At 32.1% G+C, this 17,011-nt stretch overlaps 1 protein-coding gene across 1 annotated transcript; it reads right to left on the bottom strand.

Annotated features, from left to right (window-relative positions):
- Positions 1-14,312: 14,312 nt before the first annotated feature.
- LOC148196116 (putative mannitol dehydrogenase) lies at positions 14,313-16,207 on the bottom strand. Its single transcript, XM_088094727.1, has 5 exons — positions 16,014-16,207; positions 15,807-15,920; positions 15,162-15,675; positions 14,894-15,047; positions 14,313-14,800 (listed from the first exon to the last, which is right to left on the bottom strand). The coding sequence occupies exons 1-5, from the start codon at positions 16,115-16,117 to the stop codon at positions 14,607-14,609; spliced, it is 1,080 nt and encodes a 359-aa protein (XP_087950853.1). The 5' UTR covers positions 16,118-16,207; the 3' UTR covers positions 14,313-14,606.
- Between the last annotated feature and the right edge of the window lie 804 nt (positions 16,208-17,011).

The raw sequence follows: 17,011 nt of genomic DNA, 5'->3' as shown, positions 1-17,011 counted from the left end.
TCCTAATTTTGCAAACTCTGAAAAAATTATTGGTCTATTATGAACTCTAATCATATTTAGAAGTCAAATTACAAAACTCAAATTCATATTGTTTATTTTTAATAAATTTTCAACATGCCTCAATTTCTAAAATTTTTTAAAAAAATATATTAGTGGAGTACAAAATTATTTGAAGTAATTGAAAATGTAGTATCTATATAATACGAGTGGAATAAAAAAAAATGTCTATTAAAAATTTATGATCAAAAATAGTAAATAAAGATAAAATGTTTTTAAAATATAAAATTATAATTAAAATATTTATTACTAATTAATGAAATTGATTACTAATAAAAAAAGAGAGTTAAAACCTAAAAATAAAACAAAAAATATACAACAACTCCGTAATAAAATTATGTGCTATCAAAAACAGAGGACGACACTTCAATATAGACAACTCAGCACAGAACATGGAACTTATTCTACTAAAAGGTAGAGAGATATTCCATTCCTAGGCAATAACTGATTAGTATTGATTTAATATTTTAGTTTACGTTACCATATAATTAGATTGTTAAATCGTTTAAAAAAGTTTGACTTTAAAAAGTTTTGACTCGGCCCATCCAATAATAATCTATGACATTATAATAATTTCTTTAGTAAGGTTATGAAAAGTTCAAAATCTAGAAAGTAGGTAAATAGATATACTTATTTCTCTATCCAACTAAATTTTAAATTACAATCACATCAAAGGTAATACCTACCTAGAAGGTGTGGTTAAAATATATCAAATATTCTATTAATTATAATTGTATTGTTAAAATATATTAAATATTCTATTAATTATAATTTAACTATTATTTGAATTATTTTTTGAAATAATATATAATATTTATAATAAAAAAAGATATATATATATTATACTAATATCTAAAATAATATATTAGAATTATTTTTTAAATCTTTAAATATATGTATTCTTAGTCAACTAATTAGTAATTGGATAAAATAAATAATAGCTGAAATTGTGTCAATAATTGCATTCATTGTGCTTATGGCTTCCTAATCACAAAGCTTCTAAATTAACTAGTTAGATGCTTTTTATGTATTAGATTATAAATAATACCCAGATAGACAGACATTCCAAGTTCGTGTGGAGGCTCGAGTGACAAATCTCATAATAGAGTATGTCAAGGGTGATATCAATACCACCATTTCCCCTGTTTTTCATAGAGTACTATGAAAATTCATTTATGTTTTTATTTTTTATATTGGGATCATGTAATAGAAAATAACATTTTCAAGCCAAAATACAATCACAAATCAGAGTAAAAATACAAACGTACAATAAATTTAACATGACCTATATATACGAATAATTAACAAAACATTATTGTTCAGTATATAATTTTTCTTACAAAAATGCAAATATCTATATAATTTTTTGACGAAGATTACAAATTTTCTTGTATAATTTTTTTGAAAAAATAGCAACTATTTTGTATATTGTTTTGGGTGAAAAATTTCAAATATACACAGCATGATTTTTTTAACTTATATATTTAAAGAATATAATTAACATTTATATAATTAAATTAATATAAAATATAAATAAACTTAAACTTAATAAAAATATTTAATAAAATATAATTTTTAATAAACATATTTCTACAACATTATATAGAAATTAAATTTTGTTTTAATATCTAGAGAGACAAAATTATTTAATTTTAAAAAGAAGATTGAATTAAGATAAAAATAAAAATACACGGACTAAATTGTGACTAGTGTAATGACACGTAACATGATAATGATATGTGACACTATCATTATCACATCATACTATCATTGTCACATGACACATTTGACATGTGACAATTTAAAAAAATATATAAAAAATAAAATTAATTAAAAAATATTTAAAAGAATAAAAAAACTACAATCTGACACGTGACATCCTCTTTAACATGTTAGTGTTGTACTAACGGAAAGGACATGATTGCATCAATTTTTAAAAAATAGATAGTCAATTAACACAAAAGAAAATTGAGGGATTGATTTGTGACTTTGACCCAAAAATATGGCTTGTTGGAATGATTAAACGAAGAAAATATTGTCCATGGTTGTTGAATATAAGGTAATGCTTTTGAATCCAATGGACTTGGGTATTTTGAAATTTTGTAAAGAGGGTTACTCCCTACACCACCCCACATTGCTCTCTACACCACCACATTTTTTGAAAATTCCAAAACTATCATTTATATTTTAAAATATCCTATACCCCCACATTTTTTCTTCAACGGATGTCGACATTCGTTAAAGAAAAAATACTTCAACGGATATGTGACATCCGTTACCGGATATGCTACATTCGTTCAAGTTTTTTTTAAATTTTTCGTTTATTAATTTATCATTTTTTATATTATTAAATAAACGGATGTGACCACATCCGTAGTTTTTTCTTCTCAGTTTATTAATTTATATATTTTAAATTAATATTTAATTTTATTTTAAATTTATTATATAAATATATATAAATTAATTTTATTTTATTTAATAAAATAATAATTATTAATTTAATTTATATATTATTATTTAATTAATTATTATAATATTTTTAATATTATTATTAGTTAAATGTATGTACCACATTGCAGTTTTTTTTCCTATTTTATTAATTTATATATTTTAAATTAATCTATAAATATTATTTAATTTTATCTTAAATTTATTATATAATTATATATAAATTAATTTTATTTTATTTAATAAAATAATTATCATTAATTTAATTTATATATTATTATTTAATTAATTATTATAATACCTTTTATATTGTTATTAGTTAAACAAACGTGTCACATCGGTAGTTTTTTTAGTCTATTAATTTATATATTTTAAATTAATATATAAATATTATTTTATTTTATTTTAAATTTATTATATAATTATATATAAATTTATTTTATTTTATATAATAAAATAATTATTATTAATTTAATTTATATGTTATTATTTAATTAATTAATTATTATAATATAAATATTATAAATGAAACGGATGTGCCATCCGTAGTTTTTTGTAGTTTATTAATTTATATATTTTAAATTAATATATAATTATTATTTCATTAAATTAATAATAATTATTTAATTAAATAAAATAAAATTAATTTTTGTAATATATTATAAAAAAATAAAAAATTAAAGTAATTTATAAATTAATTAAAATATAAATTTTAAGAAACTAAAAAATAAAATACTTAAACGGATGTCGCCACATCCGTCGTCCACGGATGTCGCCACATCCGTCGTCCACGGATGTCGCCACATCCGTCGTCCACGGATGTCGCCACATCCGTCGTCCACGGATGTCGCCACATCCGTCGTCCACGGATGTCGCCACATCCGTCGTCCACGGATGTCGCCACATCCGTTGAATAAAATTGGGTATGGGATGGTGAAACGGATGTTGATATCCGTTTTATATCAAGGGTAAATTGGGTATGGGGTGGTGTAGGGAGCAATTGGTGGTGGTGGTGGGAGTAACACTCTTTTGTAAAAGTGACTAGAAGTTAAAATTAATGCATATGAAAGTTAATAATGAGTTATATATAACATATTATCTCATGCCAATCACTTTGATAACCGGGTTGCACAATGATCGTCACTCATAGCTCCTAGTTTGTTAATTGCATTACACCCATAGTAGAAATATTTAGATAAATTAAATAATACAAAAAGTAAATGAATAATATCTTATAAATACTTGTAAGGAAATCCATGTGACATTTTGAGTTGTGATAGTTGATCCACCACTCAATATATAATATCTACTAAAAGCACTAAAATAAAAACATTCAATGTTAAAAAACATGACATTGTATTCAAGGTCAATGTAGGCATTTCTTAAAATAGACATATGTCTCTATGAGGGGGAGACCGTTTATACAAAGAGCAAAATAGAGTTCTTATGGGTTAGGCTACCGAAAAACAAATGTATTTTGGTGATATGAGTAGCCAAATCAATCCCTTTAAGATATCCTTCAACTTCGCTCCTTGTTTGTGTCCCTTGCACCGGCGATCACTCTCCGCCCTCGTTAGTGCCCAGGTGTCACATGCCCACCAGCTTCCGCATGGTTCGTCCTTGAACCACACCGTATTGGGAGAGGCTAGGCTCTGATACCCCTTGTAACGTCCCAACAACTTACAGAGAATATTGACTACCCCCACACATCACCACTAGGCTTTCCAATGTGCTTTGTCCTCACTCGCACACTTTTCGGGAAAACTTCCCAGAAGATCACTCATCCCTAAATTGCTCCAGGCTAAGCACGCTTAACCATAGAGTTCTTATGGGTTAGGCTACCGAAAAGCAAATGGATTTTGGTGGTATGAGTAGCCAAATCAATCCCTTTAAGCTATCCTTCAACTGTATAGTCCCATACCTATACACTCTTTAGATCCCTCTCATTCCGGTGTATGTTCGATTCATCCATGTGTCCCTTCCACTGGAAGCCTGCCAGGAGCCGCTCCTTGTTTGTGCCCCTTGCACTTCGTGTCTCTTGCACTGATCATTCCCCGCCCTCGTCAGTGCCCGGGTGTCACACAGTACACTTTGATACTAATAGAACAAGCATGTGCCAATAATGATTGCATTGAAAGTTAGTTCAAACATTAAAATGCAAAAACTATAAGTTATGAAATTAAAAATAAGGATATATTTACTTATCTATATATGAAACAAGGTAAACTTGTTTCTTTCATTGCATTATAGAATTAATGATGTACTATTTTGTCTTTGGCCTCTTGTTACTCGTTTGGGGTCATGAAATGAGGGTCTATAAACCCTTATGTGTCATCCTTTCCTGCTTCCAAACAGAAAGAATGTAAGTACCTAAATTTGATACAAAATGAGAAGATACCTAAATTTGATACCCAAATTTATTAAGGTAAGTGATGAAAGCACGACTAGGACCTTCAAAATGAGAGCTCAACCAAGAGAAGAGGCATGAAAAGGGTAGAATTCAAATCAATCAACATACCCTTCCATGAGAGGCGGCCTTGCTCTGTCTCTGACTTGAGAGGCGACCTTGATCTATCTCTGACTTGAGAGGCGGCCTTGCTCCATTCTACTAAGCTTTATGTTGTCGAGCTTTCATGCTATATAGCTTTGATATCGAGCTTTCTGCTACCAAGCTCCATGTTGCCAAGCTCTATGGTGCTAAAATCCCTGCTCTCGAAGCTCCATGCTACCAAGGTCCATGTTATCGAGCTTCATGCTATCGAGCTATATTTTGTCGAGCTTTCGTGTTGCCAAGCTTTTGTGTTGCTTTATAACCATGCTATTGAGCTTCTATGTTGTTGGGGTGTTGGGTTGCTTTTCTACTGAGCTTTCATGTTATCTAGCTTTTGTGTTTTCTTTGATTAAGGGTTGTAATTAAGAGTTAATCCATGTTTAGTTTGACCTAATTTTGCGACAACTTACCCTTAAGCTATAAATAGGGAGTTGTATTGGTTGTAAAGACATATTTCAGAAGTTTAATCCTTATATTTGAATTTCACTATTCAAAGCGACAAATCTTCCTCACTTATCTAGAAACCTCCTCAAGTGGTGTGGCTTATTTTGTTTCCGCATTTCCATCAATTTGACATTGGCATTTCACCCTATTCGATAGATTTAGCTACTGAGATCTCGATTAAATCATATTTTTATATGTACAATGGAAGCTCGTTATCTGATATGATCATAGATGGGGCAACAATGAAGAGTTTATGAGTGACAAAAAAAGCACAAAAAGAGTAGAATAAATAAGCTTTCTCCTTTTGTTGCTTGTAGTGCAAGTAATCATGCATAGTTTGTAGCTTTTGAATTCTAGACTTGCTAGGAAGCTTATAAACCCTTTAGGAATGGAAGATTTAAGAGACGTGGGATTAAGATACACTAGGGACGTTGCTGGACAACTTAGGAAGCATTCCAAGTCTCACATCCCTTAAAAATCTCCACTATCGAATCGTATCAAGTAATAATAATTGGTAAGATCAAGTATCGTTTCCCAAGAGACTCACGACACTAAACAGTCATGCAATTACTTAACTAGTTAAGACTTTGAAAAACAATTTTAAGGTTTTGAATGCAAAAATAAGAAAGTAAATATGAATGCACTTTTGATCAATTGAAGAGAAACACAAAGGTGAATGAATGATATTGAAAATATGAAATGAGTATGTTGTTGGGGTTTAGATTTCACCTAGTTTACTCTCATGCATATAAGAATTCATCTTCTTCATTCAATTGTTAACATCACTTTCTAAATTACTTAAAACCCGATCCCTCGGCGAAGAAAGTCTATCCTTAATTACTAGACCACAATCCCTTGCATCTCTAATAATTAATTCTGCATTACGGTTAGAAGCTTAAGATGACCAAAACTCATATCCCTATCCCTGAGCAATACTGCTTTTGGGAGAAATTCTCTAGATCTAGATTTCCTCATATGTGTCCATATCACGAAAACCAATAATCTTGTCATGAATGAGTTAAACATAACAAGCATAAAGCAAAGAAGAATAACCCTAACAATTAATGAAAGAAGCATATATCAATTAAAACCAATTCAAATACATGAGAGTCACAAGGTTACATCATCCCCCAACAATTTCAATTTAGTTTCCCCTTGTCATGGAGAAACTAGATGAACAATGGAATGAGAATGAAAGATAAACCCTAAAAACCAAAGAGGAGAGCTTCCGCATCCACTTCTGCCTCCAGAGAGTTGGAAAAATCTGAATTTGTGTCCATTATGTCAAAAGATACTCCCTCTAGGATGTCCAAGTCCTTATATACAGTTGAATTGGATCATGGGCCAACGTCGGCAACACTCAGCGCCCTAAGTGGGGGTAACCGGGCGAAACTACAGAAAACTGGCGCTCAACGCCCCTTAGAGGGTACCCAAGCGGTATACGACACAAAAGTTGGTGCTCAGCGCCCTTAATGGGGCGCCAGACGCCCTGCGTGACCTTTGTGCTACTTCTCTGATGCTTTTACTGTCCCTCTTGAATTCCAACTCCTTGATACTTTTGCTCTTCTTCCAAATCATACCAATAACCCTACAAAATCAAAGGAATTCAGTGATAATATCATCAAGTATACCCTCTACTTACTTATTCACAAAACTAAACTAAAAACATGAGTTCAAGTAAGCTTCTAAGTCCAAAAAGGGTTGATTTAATATCAAAATTGCATAACAGATAACGGTATTTTCAACCGTTATCACTAAGGTAAGTGATGAAAGCATGGCTAGGACCTTCAAAATGAGAGCTCAACCAAGAGAAGAGGCATGAAAAGGGTAGAATTCAAATCAGTTAACATGCCCTTCCATGAGAGGCGACCTTGCTCCGTCTCTAAGTTGCCATGCTACCGAGCTCCATTCTACCAAGCTCTATGTTGTCGAGCTTCCATGCTATCTAGCTTTGCTATCGAGCTTTCTGCTCCCAAGCTCCATGTTGCCAAGCTCCATGTTGCCAAGCTCCATGTTGTCAAGCTCTATGGTGATAAACTCCCTGCTCTTGAAGCAAGCCCTAACGTCCTAACGTCCTAAACTGATATGAGGTGTTCATCAGTACAAATAAGAATGATTTTAAAAGTTTACGTACATCATCCATAACTATAAAACAAGTATATTGAACTCCTCATTGCCTACTAAGATCTTAATTGAATCATATTTGTATATGTACAATGGAAGCTCGTTATCCTTGCCAAAAACAGTAGTATCCCAAGAAATCTCCATTGACTTTATCCCTATGGTTGTAGCAACCTCCGTCAATGTGACTAGTGGATCCTCAAGAGACAATTTTTTTTAGCCACGTGCAACTCTGTTTCATGTTGCTACACACAAAGCAAACATGACATTAGTTAGGATAATATATACAATATGTGTAACAATATTAGTGGTGATACAAGTCGATTCATTGTGTGGTTTAATCCTAATGAGATGTTTAGGCCAACTGATCGATGTTTGCAATGCTTGCGGACCACTAATTGGGGGGGGGGGGGAGATACATAATTAACCAACGTTTAAAACTCACCATCGACAACTGAAGCTAATTTCAATCCTCATTTCAGTTGCAATTGAGCAACTCCTTTTAGTGTTGACTCTTACACTAAGAGAAAGGTCAAGTTGTACTACAATGGGGTGCTTTTACGAAAGTAGTAAGCTTTCTAGCCGCTTTTCAAATTCTTCCATCATCGCTTGTTGCTCTTGTCATATTTCTTCCAATATTTTTCTTATATGCTCTCGTTCTTCTCTCATCTCCTCTCATAGTTGTTCAACCAAGTTAACTTTCATTTACTACAAGTACTCCTCCGTAAGAACACTAAAGGATGAATGAGATTGGAATTGTAATGAGGCTCCAAAGTAACATCGAATCCTCACACTGTATCCAATAGTACGAACATTGTTAAGGTCATTCAAGAACAACATTACCTCTCGACCAATGGGATTGAAAACACCATGGGTCTACTACTCAACTAAAGAATCCTACAAGAAGGAATCATACATAATTAGAAGACTTTAAATTGAATAATAAGTTTTAAATTAAACTATTGAAACATGTATACTTACAATCCGCTCAATTACTAGTTGTGATTCTTCATAAGTCCATGTTCCTGACCTTTTAAGATGAACCTACTTTCATTTGTCATGGCAAGATGGTGAGATGGAGGTTAATTTGAATATGCACTACCATCGTCATTGCTAGATACATAATGTACTTTAAGCTTTTCTTTGATCATCTTCTACTCTACTTTTAATAACCACCACGAGAAAATGAGGAGTCTCATTATATGCTTGGATCTCCTGTGCTTTTTTCTGAATACCCTATAAACATTTAAATGAAATTTACTTAGTATTATATGTAACGAAATAGTAATAAAAAGAATATATGTGATGTTACTAATCTCACATTTCTCACTTTCTCGAGTTTGTACAAATTGTTGTCAAGTTTCTTCATGAATGCAACTCTACTTGTACATGGACTTTCACATTTTCTTTCACCATACTAACAAAACAAGCCATGAACTATGATTAATACTAAAATTTTCATTAGGATTCATTCCATCTATAACTAGTCCAACTCTAAAATTCCTTGATTCATTTTTGAGTGCATGAAATTATTTATCAATGTTCTTTGATTGCATAAAATTTGTAGTATAATGAAGTAGTCCACACATTTCCACTCATCAACATGCCATGTAAGGTTTCTAGCATCACTTGGATTCAAAAACATACATTTAAACCTTAGAATTATTGATGGATATCAAAATGCATTCAAAGGAGGGTTGTGCTTTATGATCTCATTACTATTCTCCTTATCACCATCTTTGACCTTATATAATGTGACAAACCACACTTGGGACAAATTCTCGACTCTGCAAACTTTTTTTCTATACAAAATACAATCATTAGAACATGAATGAATATTTTGGTGTTCCATACCCATTAGAAAAAGGATCTTCATTACCTCATACATTCAATCAAGTAGTATATTACTTTTAAGAAACATTTCCTTCAACAACTAAATCAATTTTGTGAAGCTTTCATTAGTCTACCCATTTAATGCCTTTAAATTCATTAACCTTAATACTATTGATAATCATGTCAAGTTAGTTGAACTAGGATATAATGGGTTCTCTACATTAATAGTCATATTTTCACACACCGCTTCAACAAAGGTTTGTACTCCAACATCACAGACCGTGATCTTCAATTTACCGTCCATTGTCCAATCAACAGATTCATGTGTTTCAATCACACTTGGAATGTCTACTAATTCACCATGTCACATCCATGTTGTATATTATAAAAGATGTTCTCCCTTTTAAACAATTCACACAAGGAAATCTCATCCTTACTCTATTTTCTACACTACCAACATTGCGTTAAGCGAACCGTAAAAACTCACCAACCCTTCTTTTGTAATCATCACTTATACGTGACAAATTAATCCAATCCCAATTCATATATATGTTCTATAAATACATGATCGAAATTAGTTTTCTATCAATGCATTCAAATCTCACATTTTTTCATAAAAAGGTATGACCCTATCCAATTCGAGAAGATTCACTTATAATTGAATAACACATTTCGATAGCATTTCACGTTTTTCTCAATGTTTGTTAAAGGTCATGCACATCCGGACTTAATCCCAACACGTTTAACATATATTTCAAATAACAATTCATACTCATTAATTCCCATAGTACTTAAATTAAAGAAAAGTTATCTAACAATTCATACTTATTACCAAAATATTAAAAAAACATTTATAATAACTCCTAACAATAAACTTATTCAATATAATTTTACACTAACACATTTTGTAAGATATTAATAATGTATATTGACTTTGAAAAAGAAGAGTAACAAACAAGAGGGAATGAGGATAATGTTGGTCAACATAACCATAATGACAAACAGGGTGATCACGAACGTTGGCACTGGAGGCCAGGAAGGTGGTCGCAAACAACGACAAAGGAAAAAGGCGTATAGAAAATAGGCACAAAGTATACTCTTGAACAATTGTTTTAATGGTGGAAGTGACCTACAATGGCTTGTGAATGACGATAACAACAAAAAAGGAAGTCTTCAAATTGAGCAGCGACAAGGGTAAGTGACAGACAACTACAAGGAAGTAGTGAAAAATTAGGACACGAAATATGAATGTCTTATAAAAATGAAAATTAAATGGTCATATGATGACGATTTTAGACCATCGTTATTTCCAAAGACGATGAATTGTTACCCCCAAATATGTTGGGATAAACTTAAATTTTAGGAGTTTATTAATAACTTTGTTTAAATCTTATTTTATTAGTTTTGGATTTAGTAATATTTAGTTTGATTTTGATAGAGATAGAATAAGGATAGATAGTTTTTGATTTTCCATTTATTTAGGTGCAATATTATTTTATTTTGTTGATATAAGATAGAGATATATTAAGTAGATTTTATTTTGAGTCAATTAATATTTTATTTTTAGTTTTTATTATTTGTACTTGGTTCAAGGTCCAATTTTCTCCTACTTAAAGGGTGTTAAGGTTCAATGAAAATAACCGTAGTGAATTGAAGAGTATTATCATAGTGTGGGTCACTCATTTTAACAAAGTGGTATAAGAGCTTTATGTTCTGAGCACTGAGAGAAAAAAAGGAGAGAGAGAAGAATCAAACACTGTGAGAGAAAAATTGAGTGCTTGGGTTTTCTGTGAGAAAGTTGACAAAGGTAGTCAACAGAGAAAGAGTGTCACAATTATCAGAAAAGATCAATTACGACAATTGGTATTTGTAGATTAAAGTTCTTCTTGCATCCTAAGATGTATGGGACATAGTGGAGGACAGGTACAATGAACGCACAAAGGATAAGCATCCGACAATGACCCAGATTGCTGCATTGAAAAGGACTCGGGTGAAAGACAAATCAACTTTATACTTTCTGTACAATGTAGTGGATGAATCAGAGTTCGAGAAAATACCTAATGCAAAGTCAACAAAAGAAGTCTGGGAAGTTCTGGAGGTGGCTTACAAAGGAGATATTTGTGTGAGGCAAGTTCAAGTACAAGCTCTCAAAAGAGAGTTTGAACATATGGAGATGGATGAAAATGAGGAAGTTGTTGAGTTTATAGCTTGAGTGTAGAAGATGGCTAACCAAATTGAAATGAACGGTGAAGATGTTCCTCCTAATCGACTGCGAAAAAGATCTTGAAAAATTTGACGGATGATTTTGAAGAGATAAAGGATCTGTCAACTCTCACTGTGAAGGAGTTAGTTGGGTATTAAAGGCCCACGAACTGAGGAAGAAGAAGAAAAAGAGGGAACCCAATGATCAAGCACTACAAGCACATTTGGACTCAAATGAAACTTGAAATACTCAGAGCCGAGGTCTTGAAGGTCGAGGACGAGGTGGACGTAGCCGAGGTAATTTTAGGTTGATAGTGAAGAACAAACCAGTCAGCAGAGTTGGCGTGACCGAGGATAAGGGAAAGGTCGAGGAGATCGGTCAAGATTGAAGTGTTTTAACTGTGGCAAGCATGACCATTATGCAAACGACTGTAGATTGAGGAAGTGTTAGGCTAACCACATTGCAAAGTATTGTCAAACTGAGACAAAGAGGTAGACAAAACTCCTTACTAAAGATGTGGAAGAAGAGTGTGGAATTTTTTTGATAGCAAAGAGCTCAAATGTAGAGAGTGTGGAGTTGGAGAGCTTGGTTCCAACAATGATGAAGCAGAAAACATGGAGATGGAAAACCTGAAGAAGAAACTAAGACAAAAAGATGAAGAGATCCAACAAGTAGAGAGACTTCTAGATGAAACTAATGAGATGATGAATAAATAGAAGGTTAAACTTGAGGAGCTGAAGAAGGCAATAGTTGACAAGAACGAGGAAGCATCTAGTGTTCTTAAACTAGATGAAAACAGAAAAGAGAAAGATGATACACATGGAAAGCCAAATAAAGGATGATAAATTTAAGTTTACGGAGTAGTTTTGTTGGGATAAACTTAAATTTTACGGGATTTATTAATAATTTTGTTTAAATCTTATTTTATTAGTTTTGAGTTTAGTAATATTTAGTTTGATTTTGATAGAGATAAAACAAGGATAAGTAGTTTTGATTTTCCATTTATTTAAGTACATTATTATTTTTTTTGTTGATATAAAATAGAGATAAATTAAATAAATTTTATTTTAAGTTAGTTGATATTTGTTTTTAATTTTTATTATTTGTATTTGGTTCAAGGTTGAATTTACACTTTTTTTTTTTTTGTGTTAAGGTTGAATGAAAATAAGACTATTATCATAGTATGAATAATTTTTTTTAACAAAATCGTCGTTATTTGTCCAACGTTGAAAAGCAATTATGGATTTACAATCAATTAATCATCATGAAGGAAACCAGTAGAGTTGACTTTATTGCTATTGATTATGTCAATATTGCAAATGGATATCTCCACCAAAGAGTTGTAAAATATAGATTTGAGAGATAATGGAAACATAGTACTAATAATAATATCAAGCATTTGAATTCTCCCACCTTTGACATTTTCGTCAAGATAAAGGGAAAACATGTTATATTAGCTTTCAGAGCCTTCCATTTTTTCAAAAGTATCCCATGTGCATTGACAATGTCTCTCATATTACAACAAGAAATTTATTATCATCAATGGTGTCGGTATACTTCTTTTTCTTCTACTGCTAAGAAAACAATTCAAGTGCAACTTTTCACCCTAAACTTTTGGATCATCTTGAAATTGGGGACCATCAAATTTTAAAACGTTTAAAAATAATTTTCAACAATTTTCACAATACAAATACAAATCTTATTCATCCAACAAGCCTCCACTTTTATTTCTCATAGCTTTATCAAATCTCTTAGAGCTTATACCTTTTATTAGGTTGATGGACGACAAAATTCTTTAATATATCTATAGAAGAAAGTGCAAGCAATCTCAGTCACCAGATGTTTTCAGTTAAAAATAAATATTTCATATATGATACAGATATTATATATATATATATGTATATATATATAGACGTGTGACACGATCGAGGACACCTACATATGAATTTACTTCCAAATCCAATTTCATTTACCTCCAAATTCATTCAAATAATCAACAAAAAAAATTATTTTCAAATTCTTTCAAATCTCCTCAATTACTCTCCCTCAAATCTACTCAAGTGAACAAGGCCTTAAAGAAGAACTAGCTAGTTAATAAAATATTATTCATTTTATTATTAAAATTTACATAAAAATATAAAAAAGAGTAAAGTATTGGAGGCTTTCAATTCTAAATACAGTAAAATTATTTTAATCCGTATAATGTTATTTTAGTAGTAATTAATATACAGATAGTTATTATATTTAATAGTAATAAATTGAGTATGAGGATTTCTTTGCTGGTTTTGGATTAAAAAGGAAAATAATTTATTTAAATTTCTGTAATATCTTAAAAAGTACTTGTTCACAAAGAATATATGTATATATATAATTAGTAAAAGGAAAATGGTTTTTTGAAACTACTTGCACTAGACAACTTACTTTTTAAGAATGTTTTGGTCATTGAAAAGACTTTTATATTATTACAGAAAAAGAAACATTAAAGGATAAAATAACAAATATTAAATGTGTAAAAATTTGTCAGGTATCAAAATAATGATTTTCTCATTAAAAAGTAGTTGCAGGAGGAGGTTGTATGAATTTTTCCTGTTTTCAACCGATTCCTAAAGAGTGTTTATATTACAAAAATTATACCTTAACACTTGACAATTAATATAAAAGAGAAAAATTTTAATGATAAAAATGTATGACAATGAGTTGTGAGCAGGTACATTATTTTATTTTTCAACTAAAAGAGTACAATTATAAAGTAATTTTATATTTGAATATATCAAATCGTATCATCTAAACTAGATCATTAAATAAGTTTGATTAACAAGATCAAACTTTGAACTGTGTTTGGAAAATATCATTCAATAATTCCCTACAATTTTAGTAACGCGTGAGATTATAACAGTATTAAGTATATTGCTATGGCTTGCTTCTTCTGTGGTTCTTTGAACATGCAGCTTATATGGTGTTTGCCACATCAATGACAAAGCGATATTTAACATCATTCTTTTCTAGTCTCTCCATAGCAGTGTTCACGTACTCCATTGAAATGACTTCCACATCTGCTGTAATATTGTGTTTTGCTGCAAAATTAATCATCTCTTGAATCTCTTCTCTCCCACCTCCTGCACTTCCAGCAATCATCTTTCTCCCTATATATAATTCAACACATTTTCATACTGTTACTCATTTTCCTCTACATGATACATATAAAACAATTGTGGAAGTGTTATAACAAGACTCACCCAAAAGCAAAGGCATAGCTAAAACCTCAAGAGGTTTGGCTGGTCCACCCAACAAAATCAACTTTCCTCTTGTTTTCAATAAACCAATCAGTGGTTGGATGGAGTGATTAGCTGAAACAGTGTCAATAATGGCGTCCATGGTTCCCACGGCATCCTAAAATCACCCCCACCACAGAAATTCAGTATTCAGATTTTGATCATGTCATGCATGCATGCATATACATTATATCAGTAGATTAAACCAAGCAAATTGGTGTGTGAGTGTTACCTGCAACTGTTGTTGGTCTCGACTAACCAAGAATGCATCTGCACCAAACCTCTCCAATGCTTCCTTTTTCTTGCTGGGAGATGTACTTATCACAGTGACACGCATGCCAAAAGCCTTGGCAAACTTCACAGCCACGTGACCTAGGCCTCCCAGGCCCACCACACCCAAGTGCAACCCGGGCTGAGTAAGCCCGTGATACTTCAACGGGCTGTAGACTGTGATTCCAGCACACAACAAGGGGGCTGTACTAGCCAGTGGCATGGACTTCGGGATTAGCACCGCAAAGTTCTGATCAACCACCAGATTATCAGAGTATCCACCTTGGGTTACTGTTCCATCATGGCAGCGTGCACTGTAGGTTAAAATCATCTTTGGACAATACACATAGAATCCCTCGCTGCACTCCGAACACGAGCCGCACGAACCCACAGAGCCACCCACACCAGCTATGTCTCCAACACTGAATTTTGTGACTTTGCTACCCACCTTTGTCACTTTACCCACAATCTCATGCCTAAAACAACGTATGCTCGTTTCAGTATATACTTTATTCCACATAGTAAGACAAAAGTTTTATGAGTAACTAAGCAAAAAGTCGCAGTTTTTAACGATTAAAAGGAGATCTTTCTGGAGAAAATAGTATACCCAGGAACCATTGGATAGATCGACATCCCAAAGTCGTTCCTCGCGAAGTGGAGGTCCGTGTGGCAAATCCCACAGTAGAGTATTTCGAGTGTGATATCATTATCACCGTTTGCCCTGTTAATTTTGTTCAAGAAAACAAAAAATCAGTCCTTTTGCAAATGGGGTTTTCTTTGAAGAGCATGCAATTTCAATTAAGACATATTATACCTTCTTGTAAAGTGGAATGGGGAGAGAATTCCCGAATCGTCTCTAGCTGCCCACCCATATGCAGAAACTTCTCCCTTTTCACTGCCTGCTAACACGTTCGACATGTTCAAATTTTGCAAGAGAAAAGGGACTGATAGAATTAATGAAACTGGAAAAGAATGGCAACTTTTTGTGAAGAACTAACTGAGGAGCTGAGGATATATATAATAAGGTTTTTAACGCATGAATATATATAAATTTATTAGGCCGAAACGTGAAACCATAACTGACCCACGCAGTGAAGTCACCGAGTAAGACTTTAGCGGAGGACGGACGTGAAATTTATTTATTTTTGTCAATTCCCTGAGCAACAAGTTTTGAAAATGGAGACTAGAATTAATATCTTAGGAAATGCTAATTCAAAGGTGGAAAGTGACAGAAATGTTTTAGTGAAGCTGGTGTTTTGTTATTGGACGAAACGGTCTCCTGGAAGGGTAGACGAGGCCGCCGTCGCTCATTGAGAAAATTCAACTTTCTCGCTCAGTCAGGCACTTGGTTACTCATCAACCGGCTGCTGCTACAGTAATGGGAAAAATAGGAGTGGTGAGATCACACTTCACAATTCTTCCGTAAACATCATTGCCATTCTTAATTTATTTTGCTGCATTCAACTTTCTCTTTCATCATAATACCTATAATAATATCTTGGTGGGACATGCCGGGCTTCTTTAGTCATAGTAATTTTCCAACTCTAATGTGTAATGATTTAGACATCGTCCTTCTTATAATTGTAATTAAAATCTTATTGTCTTATAAAAACTAGATCTTCTAGAATCATTTTTTAAATTTAAATTAAAGGGTAACTCGGGTATTTACTTTTTATTTCCTGCTGAGAAAGGAAGTTTAAAAAAATAATTTCACATTATATATACCAATAATTTCACATTAGCATCAACAACAAAATTTAAATACAATAAACAGCAAATATTTTTTTTAAATATAATTTTATTTTTTAAAAC

This window comes from Vigna umbellata, chromosome 7, assembly GCF_029865625.1.
Source record: "Vigna umbellata cultivar VRB3 chromosome 7, Vumbellata_1.0, whole genome shotgun sequence".
NCBI lineage: Eukaryota > Viridiplantae > Streptophyta > Magnoliopsida > Fabales > Fabaceae > Vigna > Vigna umbellata.
This window is presented reverse-complemented; position numbering and strand designations above follow the sequence as displayed.